Raw genomic sequence first — 18,706 nt, forward strand, 5'->3', positions numbered from 1 at the left:
GTTCTGAGGATTTTGGTATTCTGAAGATTTGAGTATTATGGAATTCTGAGGATTTGAGGATTTCACTGTTCTGAACATTTGAGGATTATGGTGTTCTGAGGATTTGATGATTATGGAGTTCTGAGAATTTGAGGACTTTGCTGTTCTAAGGATTTGAAGATTATGGTGTTCTGAGGATTTGAAGATTTCACTGTTCTGAGAATTTGAACATTATGATGTTCTGAAGATTTGAGGATTTTTTTGTTCTGAGGATTTGAGGATTATGGAGTTCTGAAGATTTGAGGATTTCGCTGTTCTGAGGATTTGAGGATTTTGGTGTGAATATATAGTATGATCCAAAAAAATTCAAAAATCAGAACGTCATGTCTTAAAATTATTTAGTAAACCTAATCTACGTATACACGTTTTGCGTAATATTAACTCATTTTATAATTTTATTATAATTTTGATGTTACTACGTCTTCAAAACAATTGCATTGGGAAGTTCGTAAGTGACAACAAAATATCACAGTTAAAACTTCTTTTTGCGACTATTTTGAATTTAAAGTATTTTTAAATTCAAAATAATCGCAAAAAGATGTTTCTGAAATGGGAACCAAAGGTCAGCTTCGAAATTAATTTTTCGATTTTATATTTAATATGAAAGGTAAAAAGTTTTTTGTCTAACTCCACATTTTTGAATAGGTGTTTTTATAATCGAAAGGACATGCTTCGAGAAGCCTCTGTTTTTATTTTCAGCTTGTTAAGTCAAAAGAAAAAGAAAAATTTAACAGAAACACATATTCTCCTCAAGGAAATGCAAATGGCAATGGCTCTCCTTTATTTTTTCAGACAAAAATTAATGTAAGGACCAATTTATTTTAAACTCTGCCTGTTTTTTTATATTCTATCAAAGTTTTTTTTTAGAAAAATGCTTATATTTTAATATTCATAGAAAGGATCTGCAACATGTTTTGCACTCAGGTGATTTTAATTATCTTCTGATTTTTTTCAGTGCTGACTTCCCGTATACATTATGATATTACTGTAAGACTGTACGTAAAAAATATTGTTAACCGTTAGAATAACTGAAACAGAATTTTACGTTACATTAAGCACAAAAGCGATTGTTTAGTTTAGAAAAAGAAGGCACGTGTCCAACTATCAATCCAATCAGGAAATTAATCAAACCGAAGCTGGCATTCAAGACCGGTAATCGTGATAGTATTATGTTCAAGAAAGCACATTTCACGGAGAAGAATTAATATTCAGGTTTTCACATCTACCAAACATAATCTCACACAATAAAAAACATCTCATCAAATCTAACGCAGTAACAGTATTCCGTTTTTTAAAGTGTAAGCGTAGGTATAAGTTTTGAAATTTAAAATTCCAAGTTACTCATTGATAATTGATATTTCTTACCTTCTCTGTTTTCTCATTTTGTCTTTTACCATTTTTAAATCTTTTCACATTTTTTTAGACTTTTAAAATTTCCGCGCGGATGGCGCTTTGTCTTCTAATGTTTCTAAATTTACTTTTATGCGCTGTATACCTACCCAATAACTTTTGCAGTAAAATAGTCCAAAGCTGACAACTTAGTTACACCTTTCCTGTTAGATGCATAGTGGATAATCTTGAATCGCCTTAAAAAAATTACTAGTCTACAAATTACCTAAAAGAGTCTCACTTTTCCCAACATAACGGACCTTGCCATCTCTCAGAATAATCAATCATTTAGTCGGCTCGCACAGACAGTGAACATTTGATTTTCTGTTTCCAAAAGTGCTTATTAGAAGACCTCAATAAACTCCTCCGGATTATAATAGCATTCACCTGCTTTCGGTTGCTTGTCCGAAAAGATCGAGGGTTTTGCGAATGGGACGTTGTTGACCATCATAAATAGTTATAACCAAAACTGCTAAAGTGTGTGATTCACAGGACCTTTGTTACTTTCAGGCAAGCAATCAGGGCTATAAATTGTCATTACCGTATAACCCTAAGCGATTTATTCATGCCTTCCAATAAATCAGAGAGTCAATATATAATCAATATTCATAAAATAAAATAGTCCCCAAAACTAGGAATAGTTAGTTACATTACAACACATTTATCTCCCTGTCTCCGTTTCAAAAACGAAAGTTATTCATTATAGATATTACACAAAAAATGAATGGCCGCGATGAGGGCGCCAGCCACTTTCCCCTTGAAAAAAATTGAAAGAATCTTGCGTAATAATTACCACGCCAAGAAAAAAACAGACAAAATAGCAGATGGTCCGCCCTTTTATGTAAATAAATATGCTGCGACCACATGTTTCGATTTCTCACACCATCTCAGCCCGGGAACGGTATTCCCTTTTAAAAATGTGTGCACGTAAACATGTGTCATATTGCATATAGTTGCCCCCTATGTTTAAAATTCCTGCGATGCAGCAGCAGAAAGCGAGCTATCCCACGGTCCTAACCTTACTGAACCATTTCAGCGTAACACGTGGTAAGCGCGCAAACCATTTAACATAACCTCTTTTGGAACACACGCTGGAACTTGTCGGTGGCGGAAAGGACCGGTTCCCGCCATAACATGCACGCTATGCACGTTCGCTGCACTATTGAAGTCTATTAGGGTAGAAAGTCAATTGAAAGGGGTCGGCGTAGCAGATGTTAATTTTTATGGCATTTTTGTCGTGCTTTTTCGCACGAGTCATATTTTAATTGTTTTTATTATAACTGCCGCATGTAAATGACCTTACGTGATTGACTTTTCTTTGTACGTAATTAGGATTACCTCAGCTTTTAATAAAACGGTGTCAAATTCGCTAACTACTACTTTTTTTTTTAATTTTTAAAACGAACAGTTCATTTTATTCGAAACAGAAGTGGCATCTAGTGAGGATGGCCGCACCAAAAATTTAGCTTATTGGCCATTATCTAGTAACTGATAGCACCGCTGTTTTATAATAACACTGAATTGACTTTCCAACTTATTTATAAGTGAAGTACCAACAAATGGCTGTATCGAAAACCTTGATATCTTTAATTAAAATTAATATATAATTCAAGTTGTTTTTGCATGCTTTTTACTAATGGGAAATACTGATAATGTGTGATAGATTTTTTTACGCAATCGTACATTCACACCACAATAATAAACTCTATTAGAATTCTGCTATCGAACTATAACCTAAAATACTTCAGGACTGATATAACTTTTTATCCTTTTATTTCATAGCGTCTGTTGCATGGGTGTACTTTAAAAATGAGTGATTTTGCTTAAAATTGTTACCATAAATTTTTATACAATTAATTCATAATCCGATGTAAACAATATGACACTCATTAAAAAGAACCATATCAACGGTACTAAACTTTCCAATTGCGAGGTAAAATAAATTAAGTCGATTTGATTTTTTTTCAAGACATACTGTAGTAGCAATTCTAAAATACAAAAAAGACTACTGCATTAACCCCATCTAGTTAAGTAAGTTTTATTTAATCGCTTTTTAAGATAACGCCACCAGCTTTCTCAAGAAGATAAATACATATAACTGTGTACAATAAAAAATATGTTTGGAGTAGACCTTGGAATTATTCTTTTCCGTTTATTTATAACAGAGTGTTTATTTTTCTGACACTAAGTATGCAACCGAATATACTTTCAAGGATGGTTGGTTTCGTCATTACTGTCTTAAATGCAGTCGGGTTGACAGATAACTGACATTTTCTAACCTAAAATTAGTTTGTTCTTAAATACCATTGTCAATAACTATCGGTTTTTGACGTGGGTCTTTTTATACACTAAAAAACAATAAACTTTTGAATTTTCACCGCCCGTTCCAAATATATTTTTTATTGTAAAGCCGTTAGTAATTTCAGTATTCTATCAGCAACAGCAGCGGTTCATCCCAATTTCTGTTGTTAACAATTATTATGAAGGCGATGTTTGAAACAGATGACTGACAAGTAAAACAGCCTTATATTAATAAAACATTTAATTTATTGATTACAATATAGTAGATACAATGTGATTATGTAATGCTACAATTTTAATTTTTAGAGGCAGTTTATAAAATGCAAATTAAAAATTAATAGGAGTATCTTATTAAAAATTTACTGCGCATTACGACTTAATCTAGAGACTTTAATTTGCTGTATTGGTCACATGATCAATTAATTGCACAATTAAGTTAACAACGCTTTAGTAAACCGGCTTTAATGTTGTTATTCTCTATGTACTTTTCACTAACTTTCCAATAGAGTTAAAGTTTTACTTTCTACAGGCATGTTTTTGAATTGCAAACTTTATTTGTTTAAAATTGTAGGACGCTTTTTGAATTATAGTACGTCACAATGGGGTCCAGTGAATGCTTGGGAAGACCTTTCATATTGTAAGAGTAAAGATCAAAAATTATTTCATTACGGCAGTTGGTCTTTCCAATCGTTTGTATAACGTGTCATTGCTTGCAAAGTCTCTAAAACTTTCGACGTACTCGAATTTTCGGTGTTTATTTTCTCTCACTTTAATTTATCTTAAAAATTTGTACGACGTTATAGAAATAATAAAAACTTTTATTCTTCTCTTATTGATTGCAGTACACGTTACCTAATCTTTTATGTATGTGTATGTGCAACAATTTTTTGTTTCAGAATGTATTTGTATTACTTTGTGTTTAAATGTAAATGTTGATTTACTAAAAAGCAAAGGAATGTATTAAGTTACTTGTGTATAATGTAAAAACTTGTCCTGTATTAAAAATAGACTCGTGCTGAAAATAATATGTGATGTTAAGTGCTATAAAACATGAAAGACACCTTTTCAGCAATTACAATTAATCATGTTAGCCTTGACTCATAAATTTTTATTTAGTTGATCAAAATATATACGTTGTTTTATTTCTGGGCAAGAGAAATGTCCAACTAAAATAAATGTTTTTAAGAAAGTGCAAAATATGAATTAAATCGATCTATTATCAGAAGATAGATTTTTAATTTTAGTTATTTGCCCATCACAGTGTACATATGGCAGAAACTAATTAAACTGCTAGTAAGTGTTGATTGTTGTTGCATAAAACACTTATCCATGAATAATAAAAATTTATATCTACATGACTTTAATTTGTAAATTGTATGTATTTGCTTCTCTTTCTTTGAAGGGTGCCCGTCAAAATATGCCCTAGGCGTCCTTCTGTAACATCTAGCCCTGGTTTTACTAATTTGAATAATAATTAATTCGAATTCCAGTAGAAGTAAAGAAAAAAACAAGATAAAAAATGTTTTTATCGTGTTTCTTATTTTTTGCGGTGGACTAGTTACCTGTACCCATGTCAGACCAAAATTATAGAGACATATAAAAATGTAAATTACCTAATCGTAGTTCGTGCTGTAAGTTTGCCGTTCGCTTGCCGTAATTTTTTGTCACTCAGCTCCTCCCTTGTAATTTAAGTATTAATTTTCATATTTTGAGCGCGCGCTCATGAATAGCAAATAGGTCCAAGTAGAGCCGAACCCCAATTTAATTAATAATTACAATAATTTCCAATTAATATACCCGAACAGAATTGACACAGTCCATTATAATGCAAATAGAACCAGATTTTCATCACTCAATCACTATCGCTGCTTAAATCAAAGACTCCCAATTTACATATTAGCGTTGCATATGGCAACAGCGAACGGTCCATGGCTTAATAAAAAATTAATTTACAAATTAATTCACCGTAAGAGACATTAAAAGCCCAATTGATCGTCCGTTGGTAGCCGCATAATGAAGACGGCTTTATTCCGGCGGCGTGCACCGTCTATAAATTCTTTAATTCTGTGGTGTTGTGGCGTGGTCTGAAAGCCACGAGGATAGCTCGCTCCGGTCCTTGAATAAACACGTGTTCTCAAATCGTGGGAATAAAGGCAGATGTGCGTATCGACTCGCTGCTTGTGAATCACGCATGCATTCTTCAACTTGATATCTCCTGCCATCTTCTCCCCTTTCGATCCTCATTAAATACCATACTGATTTTTGGTTTCAGGTGGCTTTTTCGCGGCCTTCGAACTAGAACGGATTTTTCCGCTTTCACAATCACCGGTGGAAATTGGTAAACTGGATTAATTAAGTACGTAGGTTGGCGGATTTTTTTGCATGTGCAGAACCAATGCAACCAGTTATATTTTGCTGTCAGTTTGTTCTAACTGATCAGGATTACATGTTTCTATTCCGTTCGATATCTAGAAAGATAATTGTGTTCCACATTGTTAAAATCATAAAATCAACCCAAATGAAGGAGAAACAAAATTCAATTTCAGTTGAAACTATCCTAACCCTGATTCACTTAACACCAATAAAAAATATTTTTCTTATCTAACTATATGTCGTAAATCGGCAACTACCGCACGAGTCCGCAGTCTACAGCATATGTTAACCTCGACATTAGCATAACAAAATTTATCTACCACCATTGTGTCAACCAGGCCTGCTCATTAAGGTAATGACAGTTATGATTACACTTGTGTGGTAATGACAACTTGTTACTGCCCCGATAATAAATATCTTTCTATTGGTACTGCATATATAGGTATCCAGTTTACTCATTTACAGCCGTTAAAGTAAAACGTTAAAGAAAATTCTGCATGCTTGTTAGTTTTATTACTTATCACTCTTATCAGTTATCACTCAACTATTTTGGCATTTTTATGATTCCCCTGTGCACTGATTTTCTCGCGGATTGTGCGTATATTTATATAATTTTAATTTGTTAAAATCAGTTCGTCAAAGAAGATTTCATTGATTTCTCATGTTTTTGAACAAACTGAGTAGGTACTCGTAAAAGAAAATTTCCTCGTTCGATGAAATTTCTAGCAAGGGGAACAGTAGTACAATTCGAAAGTGTAGGTTTCACTTTCCTTACATAGGTTGTCACTATTTTGGCAAGCTTGTTCAGAGCCGTTTACACGTCACACTTCATTTGACTGTTTACACTGGATTGGTGTTTGCAGGTCGTTCTGCAAATGCACACTCGAATTGTGATAATCCTTAATTAACTAAAACATGAAAATCGTTTTTTTGTGGATCTTCAGTCTTGGTTTTTCAAGTATGAATGTCTAAATTTAATTAGCAGTTGCGTCTAAAAAACGTTACGTATGAAAGAGCAAGATAAGAATATACTGTTGGACAAAAGTACAGCAACAAATAATTTTTTTAAACAAACTTTCTCAAGTTTATAAAGTTCACATAATTTAGTGTAACTGAAACACTTTCTTCTAGATTTATAAAGTGGCCAACGATTCCGATTTAAGCGGGAATTCTGTCGTGATTTGTCCCGATTCTTCTTTATCGCCCCGCTTTGTACCGAAACGGTAAAGTTTTAATTCTTGAGAGTGAAATTTTTTATTTTAATATGTTTATGTTATGATTTACTACTTATGAAAAATTGGTTTTTGCTGAACAGTATATAGGGTGTCTCAGCTAAAAGTTCGCGATCTTGAGAACGAATAGAGATATTGAAATTCTATAAACGCCATTGTTTTTAGTTTGAAGAGGGAACCTTAATGTAATACATTGCAAATATCTTTTTAAATTGCAGCACATATTTTTTAAAGGATTTTAAGAGACTGATAAATTACGATTGTAATTATATATAACACTTAGATATTTATTTCATTTTCAGTTGATAAAAAATAAAATTTACAAACATAAAAAAAATGAAATTTGAGCAAAAATGAAGCACTTGTACTTTATTTTATAACAATATATCAGCAAGATATATTTGACAAGTAGTTATTTTAGCATATGTGTGAACTGACGTAAAAAAGTGGTAGTTCTTTATTTCACTCAACTTTAATTTTTTTATAATTATAAATTTTATTTTTTTATCTACAAAAGATTAAACAAACATTTATTTATATTTTAGTTGTATGTCACAGTGATCGTAATGTATCTAACTATCTACCATAATCCGTTAAAAAAATACAGACTGCGTGGCCATGTGTATGCGTCATATTTGCAGTGTACTAAATTAAGCTACCACAAATGCACATGTTATTCTTTATTTATTCATAACAAAACCTACAGAGGAAAATAACAAAAGCAAACGATGACATTAGTTTATTTAAAGTCAACAGTCGATGGCATGCACATTATTTTGTATAAGTTTTTCACATCGGCGTGGCGAGATTAAATTGGGACCTCATCGGAGAGGGTTTCCCGTACTTCTTGGATTTATGTTAGTAGACCTTGTTTATTTGTGAACACGGAAATGATTATTCGTCGCTCCATTTTCTCCTACAATTTTCAATTAGATTTAGGTCTGGGGATTGTGCTGACCACCTCAACACCTGGACGTTATTTTCTTGGAATCACTCATCCATATTAAAGTTTTCCTTGGCCTTCCTGATTTTAGCATTTTTTCTATGTCTCCTCTTTCGTCATACTGAGAAATAATCCTTGAAATACTCTATTTAGACAAAATACAGCATACCTTTCTTATCTCTCCACAAAATATTGTCAGACAGACTTTAAAAATAACCCTACTATGATTTTTTTGTGAACCCTTCCAGTGCTAAAAAAATTCCAGAAAATTAGAATAACGTGGCAACGTCACATCGTAATTCAAAAAATCAGCTACAGTTGTAAATCCTAAGAAAAGGTCATTCAAAATATGTAAATACACAATACCTATAGGGTATAAAAAAAATAAGTTGTGTATTATGCCTTAAAAACAGAACACTCGGTATAGGTAGTTAAAAATAATTTTAAATTTTTCAAAAGATCGTGCAACTTTCGTCTTCGACTTTTTTTCTGATTCTAATATGTAATTAATTAGATATCGAGGAACGCGCGCTTAGTGACTCACCCTGTATATTTTAAAAAATTCTTCACTGTGTACAAGTTTCAATAAATATTAATAACTAGCTAAAATTAAGCATTGCTCATAAATTTACTTTATCATCAGAAAAGTGAATTTTAACGACATTTTATATTTAAATTAAAATTCTTAATAACTTTTTCTAGATTTACATCTACAAATTTACAAGGCAAATTAATTGTTTCAGACGTAAAGAGCAAAAACTTGTGGGTTAAACTTACGATGTTTAGACAAAAAATGGACATAATCAGTTATTTTAGTACCAGATTTTGCTAGGGATAACAGAGATATGCCCTGACCACATTGACAGCGAGAAGACAAGAAGTTCGAGATTCTAAAATTACAACATACTAATTGGCCTATTATTATTTATATACTAACCTCGCTCATCCTCACGAACCTCGCGTGACTAGAGATCTTTGAACCAGGTGTCATCTTACAAATGACCTCCACTACTCTGATCTAGTCTGCTTATTATTATTGTTGTTATTATTAGTGATATTATCACAACTGTTTGTGTAAACTATATCACCGGATATTAGGCTACATCGGAAGGATAAGTTTAACATGACATGCAAAAAAACGTAAATAACATTTCTTGGACTTGGATAATTTCATTTGTGTTGATACGTGTATCCTGTTTACTACATTTAAAAGAATTGTTTGTTTTCGTCCGACACTAATTAATTCTTCGCAACGTATCAACAATAGCAAAAGTACTTACAATAATGGATACGTTGTTTTTGTCTATTGGCGATTTATTAGACGTATTAAAATGCTTTGAAATTATCGTTCAGGGGATGAAATAGTAAGCCAAATTTGTATTTTCATCCCGTTCATCCCCCTAATATGTTACTAAATTATTTAGTAGGCGTAATTTTATTCAGACATACAGATACTGGAACTTCTGCGTTTATAAATAACTTTACATTTTTTCCCCTAATGTCAATAATTTCCAGCTATTTTCGTTTCGTCCCTCCAGCCCATAAAGCTCTTCGCTGGCCCTGCACCTGCCCATATTTAACTTGTAATCACAACCCCTCCCTATTTGCGACTTCATTCGAGGGGAGCGCGATCCTGCACAATAGTACCTGTCCGTCCCTTTTAATAGCTCTCATAAATAATCAACCCTAGGTGGGCTCGAAATTCATAAAACTCCAAATATTAAAGTCTACAGGTGTCACTTTAATGGCGGATGGGAGCGTTTTTTCCCCAACGACCGTCATTAAAATCACCAATCTGGTAAAGTTCCTAGTGATTGTTTAAGAAGAGCGGTCATCATCATTCACTTTGTACCTTTGTCTGGTCCCTAGTCCGAGCCCTTCCTATCTCGATCTAGCGCAGGTCAATTTCGTGTCGCCTCGGGCGATTCACGTGCACGGAATTTGGGGTGTAAAAAAGGCAACGCTAACTAAGGTGGGCGGCCGAAATGGACCCGATGGACTGTACAGGATGTTGATGATTAGACACGGTTTGAGCCAGGTATGTATGAATTCCGGATGGAGGTATGGCATTTTTTAATCTGTGGTAGCGGAATGAAATATTCATTAGCACTTCGGGGAAAAGGAAATGGACAGGGATTCGGCTTAAAAAGCTGACGTCAAAAGCTCATCATAGAAATTAAGGGGTGTTTAAACCGGCCTAATTCCAATTAAGTCTGGAAATTTGCATTTTATTATTACTGTGTAGTATTTTGCCGTGTCAGGTTGATTAATTTTGAAAGTTAAAGAGTCATGTGTTCTTTTTTATGTTTTTTCCGTACCTATTGTTGATTTAGCAGATTTTAGTTACTTAGCTGTGTCGTGTAAGAACATTTACAGCAACTGAATTTCAATGATTGATGACACTTTTTTCTTCGCAAGTCGTTAAAGTAATGGGGTCATTTTGATGAATGTTCAGGTTTCCATGGCTTGAAAAATACGGAAATGTGAGTTTCCTACTTCTGTCTGTTTGTTCAACAATAATCTGATTTTGTCTATTGCGTTTTTCTAAAGATTAATGACGTTATGCACTATAACAACCCACTACCCTATATATAAGTGTTGTCCCTTCTAGATGATTCAGTAAGAATTAATTACATAGATTTCGTGTTTGTGGTCCCGGGGCAAAATTTAAAAAATACTCGGTTTGATTTTTTTTTAACAATGCTGATATTAGTAAAAATTATGTGGTATCCTCTAGCCAAACATTGCCTGTTCTATATAATATATTTAATGGTAAGAAAGGTGTCAATTTATTATTAACTGCTAATTTTTGGCCCTCAGAGACGAGAAAGCCCACGGAAAAAATTGCAAATTTAAATTTTTGTTAATGCATATCTACTCAGTTTACACAATATATGTCGTGTTTTGTTATCTTGACGAAAAAACATCTGATGTAAATTTTTGCTTGTTTAAATTATCGCTATCTCTATAAAAACGAAAATCATAAACAAAACTCTTTAGATTAAAAATTCCGAGAAAGTAAGTACAGGCTTAGTACCTACTCTTAATGAACATGAAATAAAAATTTCGTCAAAACAAAGAGATAATTTTTTAGTAATATGTATTTTTAGCAACTGCAAGATAATTAAAACGGGAAGAGAATTTCGCAACTATTATCAAAATCCACATATTTTACTTTTTGGTTAATACAATTGTTTAATAATAAATTTGATAACACAATTCTGTTTTGTTGTATGTTTGATATACATATTGTGCGTGGCAAAAAATCAAATTAAAAAACTTACGTTCATAATACAAAATAACCTCATATTTTATTTACCTGTAGACTAATAAGATGTTTACATTTATACCTTTTATATAAAATCATCTAAAATTCTCTTTTACGAAAATTGAATATGCAACAGAGTATTATGAGATCAGATATTATTTTGTATTATTTAAATTTTTCACTCAAACTAAAATTTCTTTGACGACTGAAAAAAATCATTGTTTTATAGTGCTTCTTGGAAAAATTATGAATACAGATAGTTTTTCATGATTTTGAGAGAGTTATAATTATATTAATTATTATTATTATTATTAGGTTCCCAAGCAAAGGAAGTTACATGTTAATTAAACGACGCAAATAGTTTGGTGGCAGTTCACATTCTCAAACTGAAAAGAATTTTAGTTCGTATTATTTATAGTAATTTATACCATACGCAGGTACTAACGACCTTTGCAAAATATAAAACAAACTAACCCGGAATTATCTATAAACAACCACTAAAAAAAATTGGATACTTAGTATATACAGGGTCAGTCAGCTAGTAATTGTATTAAATTTGTAAATGGAGAATAATAGCCCGCGTGCATACTTAAACTCACTGCTTTAAAAAAAGCAACGGAAAAAAGTACATTAAACTTTTTTTATTTTTAAAATTTTGCAATTTTTCTTATTTCAAAAAATGTAAAAAATTAGCTTTAGTAGTTTCACTATTTTATATTATCAAATTATTACAATTTTTCTGAAAAAAAAAAAAAATGTTTAACGATGTTCGCTAGTGCAACTTGACGTATAATTTGGTAAAATGTTGGATTGTTCTGAAGATCATAATAAATGAAACAATTTCATTTATCCTCAATTCTCAAAAATAGAATATGCTTCATTACTTGAGTAAAAACGTGTTTAGAAAACAAAGCACAGAAAATGCTTTAAGAAAATATATTTTACAAAAGCAAATAAAACGTATCAAAAATAATAAACATACAACTTTGCAGAGTTTTTTTTTTCTCAATTTTATCGTAAAATAAAAATTCAGACTAATTAACGGTTTTGTGGTGATTCTTTAAAAGTATTTTGCTTTTGCTTTCTATTTTACATTTATATTTAAAAGAATACTTATACTTAACGGACACAATTAATGCATTATATTAAACAAAATGGATGTTTTTCAAATTTTTGGCCATTATTGTAGTTACAGTTATGAAATACCGTTTAAAATAAAAAATATGACATACTGACCAGACTAAAAGGCTATAAAAGTTTATCTCTGGGTTTTCATAGAAGTTTATTGGGATTAAAACGGTAAACTTTAATAAACAAACGTTGATTTTCTCTGTGCAGTTAATTATCGTATGTGGAATATTGCTTTTAAAATTTTTCATGTTGTATTCGAACGGAATAGGTAAGTAATTCAGTTACTTATCTCAACATTTTGAGTGCCGCTGGAACATGTCCGCCGGCATCGGCTCTGGCACGAGACAAAACAATCTCGACCCTTTCAAACAGGTAGGCCATAAAATCAGTCAGCTTATTTGTCAGGTGGTCGTGAAAACAACCTGTTGTCGAAACCAGCGCAACTCGTTTGGCCGACTGCACCTATACCTGACCAAATTTCTAGAAATGCAAAACTTCTTCAAGAATTCAATGTTTACAACACTTTACGACCCTGAAAACGAAATAAAACCAAAGAAATCATGTCAAAAATATTTTTATTCAATGAAAACATAAAAAAACTTAAAATTAAGTGGAAGACATCGTATAAAACATCTTAAAAATTAAAGCTGCCATCACAATATAAAATTGCAAGAGGTACTATCTACTATCACAATGACATCAGTCAAATTTGAGCATCAGGATCACACTGGAAAATCAATCACTGGTCGGCTACGCTTGAGCCCATCGGTATGCGGGAACTTGGAGCTCCGGCTGCTGGTAATTCGTGATGGCGTTCTTGTCGCCTTGGCTGTTAATGTCGCAGTCTGGCGCCACCATCGAGGTCCAGAAGAACGTGCCAGCTTCCGTCCTTGCAAAGTGAACCGGAATGTAGCGCTGCCCGCGGAAAACCGGAACGATGTCCATGTGTCCGTTGTTGTAGACAGAGACGGCGGCGAACTCCTCGCAGCAGTCGATCTCCTCGAATATCTCGTTCTCCAGGAGCTCGTTGGCGATGTTGTCGTCGATCTCGCTCTCGTACTCGTCGACGAAGTACTCGGGCTGCGGCGACTTCTTGTAGGTGTTGCTCGGCGCCCTTTTCAGTAGTGTGAAAATGGGCTTGATGATGCGCTTCAGCTGATGCATCGGCGACTTGGCCTTCTTCGCGTTGAAGCGGTTGTCGTTGGCTACGTTGTCGTTGTGGAAACTCATGATGCTAAGACACGGATGTGAATGATGAGAGGACATGGGGTTCAAGCTTATATACACGGTGGTTGTGACGTCAGGAACCCTTAAGGCTAAGTGGGGCATGAACCCCTGGGCCTATGAGCGTTGAGAACAGGGACAGGTGTGCGTATTTCGGCGGAGTGAAACGAGTCGATGTCGCGTGAGGCGCGCTGGAGCGAGATGGGCGACATGTGTGGGGTGTGGATCGTGAGAATCGCAACTCGGAATAGGTTCCCACACATCGAAAGGCAGATGGTGAACGTGCAGGGGTGTTTTTCCAAAGATTTGCTGCCACCTTTATTCAGTACACCCTCGTATCCTTTTACTTTTATGCAGTTTGACCCTTTTATGCACCCCATCTCCGAGACCGCGCATACAATACCGTCTTTGGTCAGGTTAGCGGTGGTCAGTTACGTTGAATCATCTTCAAGGGTTGTTTTCGATCGAGGAATTCTACCTGACCCACACAAACATGTTTGTACCATTTCCGAGTGTTAATTAAAAAGCACGACCGTCTTGGGCTAATAAAACCCACATGAACCGTAAAAATAACTTAAGTACCTTCGGAGTTGTAAACTAGTGGAATTTATTCGAGTCCGACAAGAAAAAACCGAATAGATAGCCTCCTGTCAGCCTTTTATGTTGGTAACAATAAGATTTAATGTATTCTTTCTTATGGGAGTCTAATAAGAATGAGCGGTGATTACGCGCTCCTCCAATAAAAATAAAGGACATGCCTTATATGGCCGACATTTTTAAATAACTTGCACCTGCTGCTGTAGAGATTTAACTTCGCTCTCAGCCAAAAAACCTGCACCTATCATTTACTCATGTGCCGAGAGAAACTACTCTTCAGAAATCTGAATCTAAACGATAGCCGCAAAAAATCAATGTGAATGCTCAGTAATTTGTAATCATTGTACCTGTTGGCTCGAAAGCGTTTTGGCATAATTTATGCACCCCGGTTACACCCAAACAAAACAAGTACATCGTTATTTCCTTTATTAAAACGGACCCCAAGTACACTGAGGCGAGAAATTGGCTAAAAAGGATATAGAAATTTATTTACCATGTATGCGCTTCCGCCGCACTTCCTGCAATATTTTTACTATGATGAATACAATTTTGTGATGATCATGATCAAATCCTTCTGCGCATTACTGTCGCGTAGTATGTTGTTATTTTTTTTAATAAAGCTGTTTTACGAAGTTGCAGTGAAAAATTTACAAAAGCAGCAGGTAGCTTTAGCTTTATGAGGTTCAAATTTGGGTGGGTGATCGAGTGATTATTATGAAATTTGCGTTATCGGTATTTTCATTTTTTAAGGTATATTATGGAATGAAATGACAATTTGGGTTTCTATTTTTATATATTTACCTATATATTGTGTTTATTTTCATTTCAGCTCCAATTACGATATTTATATTTTCAGAGGACATAGTTTAAATACCTGTATATCAAATTTCAATGATAAACCGTTCTGGAAATATTTAGCTGTATTCATACTTTTGAGCAACCCTGTAGGTACTTTTATTGTTTTATTTTTAGTAGGTTTCAGTTAGTCACTTAAAATTTTATACCGGGTTATTTTTTTTTTCTGAGTTTGCACTGCTCATTACGTCACCAACTTACGTAGGTCGTCTCTTATTAGAACATACAACTGCAACTACATTTTGTGATGGGTTGCTTGCAATGGTCGCTTTTTACATAACCTAAATTGGGCGGCATTTTGGCAAGTTAAAGTTATGACCTGCTTTTTGGTCAAATTTGTTTGGTCACAAATTTTTGGACAACTAGATCAGAAATCACCCGGTATAACTGCATTCAACTTTTTCATTTCTTTTAACAATCAGTTAAAATGTGGTAATGATTTGTCATATTGCGTGCCTTTATCGTTGATTGATTTATTATTCTGTGCGTTGTAGCTGTGAACACACTGCAAAATATACTAGTTTTTAATGCGTTTTGTCCTAGATTTAAATAGCTTTCCAATAACGTAATTGAGATTTTTTATGTCGTTCGGCGGAACTGAACAATTCAGCGGATAAACTGTCGATAATAGGGTCCAATTTTATATAAATAAATAGTAGAAATGATTTTAATTTCAAAATATTATTAACATACTATATTATCAACATAGTAATTAGCAGTAGGTGCGTAGTCAGGAATAAAATTATAAGTACGAAATACAGAGCCTACTCATACGTGTAATAGCTAATAGTAGGAGGAAGGTATTTTGCATTTTTTATGAAACAGTTTGAAACAATTTGCTTTGATTAACTTTATTTCTTTGTCAGTACTAACGCCGACAGTTGATTGGTATCTAATCAGTTCAAAAAGTGCCTTGATTTATAATGATCCGACTACACCCACACTCAAGTCGTACTTTATCCAGTTTCGCCCATTCAGAAGAAGTCGGCTACCTTGCGTAACAACAGATGTCCCTTCGACCTGTTGCAACTTGCAAGATTTCTTCAGCTCGTAGCGTTCCAATTATCCCCCATAATTAATCGGTCTTTCAACGCCTAATCACTGCCGATCTAACGGTTTTTCCCCTCCGAGGGTTTAGGGTTACCGTTTGACAAGTCCGCAGCAAGTGCCACTTAAAACCAATAACGGTAGGGTTGAAAGAGTTAGAATTGCCTCCACTTGCTGCCGTACATAAAGGGTAAAGGAATTCGCTCTTTCGGGTTTTTACAATGGAAGGGGTGAAATTCAATGCGAACAAAGGGTTGTGTGTGCTAATATGCCGTTTGAGTGGCACAACACGGTAATTTGAGATCGTTCACAGTTTTTTGGATTCAAAGGCGGGATTTGTTTTTTTGGCCGTCCGTCGGCAGAAAAAATTGTGAAATCTGAGATCGGCGCTGCTTAGTGGTGGAGCTTTATGCTTCTGAAGGATTAAAGTGGTTTGGGTTTTTTTATAGCGACAAGGTGCAAGAGCGCGTGATGGTCAAAAAAATGGAAGGACTGGTAGACATTTTTTGCAACTTGCAACTGATGGATTAACATTTTTATCAAGCTTCTGTGTGAGTGATAGTAAAATAAACAATTAGATATCTAATATTCTTTTTTGCATATTTTAACTAACATAACAAGTTTGAAATTGCATATTAATAAATACATAAATATTTTAAATTTTTGACTCACCAAATCATTAAATGGAGTAACAAGTTTGTTCTCGGAATGATATTGGATTTATCGAATTTGACTTGTCACTGTAACAGTCGGTTGACTTGGTAAATAAATAAAAAAAATGTTTTTGAAAAAAATTAACGAGTAATTCGTAAAAAATTTCTGACAATGTCAAAAAAATGGTTCTAAGTTTTTTCAGAAATTGAGCAACACAACGCAATGGTCTTAATACAGATTTGAATGACGAAGTGGATTTAAAAGAGAATATAACCAGTGTTTTAACGTGGATATCAATACGTTTGACAGGCAGATGGATATTTTTATGTGTAAGTATCATCTACGAGTTCTACAACATATTTTCTGTAATGGCGAACATAAATTCTGCAAATTTTGTACATATTTAATGCACTCATTTTGTCATTAAACTACACACATTATATATCGAACACTAATCATATTATTACTGACAATAACACGTATGCACAGATTGTTAGGATAAGTAGAATCGTAGAATAATGTTCAATGTATGTGTGTAAAGAAGAGCAGCTGCTTCACGTAGTAATGGTTTAAATTAATTTTAATAAAATGGATACGACTCAGCTTTGTAATTCAAATTACTGGAGTTAAACATACACCAATTTAATCAACATAATTATCTTGTTAACTTAACGTGCCTACTTATTGTAGGTTACGTCCATTTTACACACATAAGTTGTCCCATAAATCATGGTCAGTATCAAAATGTTTTTTTTACTTTACAAGTTTGAAATTTTGAGAATTAATGTTATAGAATATCCAAAACAGTGGTAATTTAAAAATTCAAAATTACGGGGTAAACATTACTTCAGATCTTTTTTTTTCATAAAAATGGTAAGTATTTGATTATTTTCTAATTACGTCTAAACTGTTCGCAAACTTATTTTTACGTCACGCCGCGCCAGTACGTTATAAATCTTTGGACAATACCCTTTGCCTATGTGAAGGCCACATTATCATGTCTGGGCATTGGGCCGGAGGCAACATTTGCGTGGTTTCGATTGAATTTATAGAGTCGTAATTTGTAAAATATCTTCATAATTAGACACTAATATATTCGTAATTATGAATAATTAACCAGTTAAAAAGTATAAATTTGAATAACGTAAATCAAATAAAAGTAGTTTTCTGGGGAAAAAGTAGTAGTATTAGACAATGATAAAAATTGTTAACACGTGATTTTTATTCTTTGTTTTAATTTACAATTATTTATTAATAAAATGTCAACTTTAACGTAGGAATTATAAAAACAAATCCTTAGACAACACTTACATCATCCTATCCGAACCCAATCTTGGTCTTATTATTGACCACAAAAAAAGATCTTGTTTGTCTTATTGTTAAAATTGTAGGAATTAATGAGTATGCAACAGTCAATTGCGTACATTTAAACGACAATGGTACAGATCTGCTTATATGGAAATCATCACCCGATAATCCTTTATAATAATAGGTATATTTCATTCTTTTCTAAACTTTTCACAATTTATTCAGGACAATAGAATAGTCAACCGTAAGTCTGGAATTCGTCATAATGCTTATCCTCTTGTGAAAGAGGATAGTCATCATCCATCTTCGTTTATGACATTTTGTTCAATATACCTTCTGCAGACA

General features: G+C 33.5%; 1 protein-coding gene and 1 long non-coding RNA gene across 2 annotated transcripts in view; one reads left to right on the forward strand and one right to left on the reverse strand.

Moving 5' to 3' along the window:
• Nucleotides 1-18,706, forward strand: part of LOC135132803 (uncharacterized) — a 275,979-nt gene that overhangs the window by 45,573 nt on the left and 211,700 nt on the right. The gene's annotated exons all lie outside the window — the stretch shown is intronic.
• On the reverse strand, nucleotides 13,235-14,006 carry LOC135132804 (enhancer of split malpha protein-like). The gene has a single exon (XM_064061007.1). The coding sequence runs from the start codon at nucleotides 14,003-14,005 to the stop codon at nucleotides 13,427-13,429; it is 579 nt and encodes a 192-aa protein (XP_063917077.1). The 5' UTR covers nucleotide 14,006; the 3' UTR covers nucleotides 13,235-13,426.

Source organism: Zophobas morio, unplaced genomic scaffold, assembly GCF_036711695.1.
Source record: "Zophobas morio isolate AGI-343-1 ecotype UQ-CSIRO unplaced genomic scaffold, CSIRO_AGI_Zmor_V1 ptg000021l, whole genome shotgun sequence".
NCBI classification, from domain to species: domain Eukaryota; kingdom Metazoa; phylum Arthropoda; class Insecta; order Coleoptera; family Tenebrionidae; genus Zophobas; species Zophobas morio.

Excerpts from the sequence above, each read along its gene's own strand:
- LOC135132804 (XM_064061007.1), bottom strand. The coding sequence starts at position 14,005 with ATGCCCCACTTAGCCTTAAGGGTTCCTGACGTCACAACCACCGTGTAT.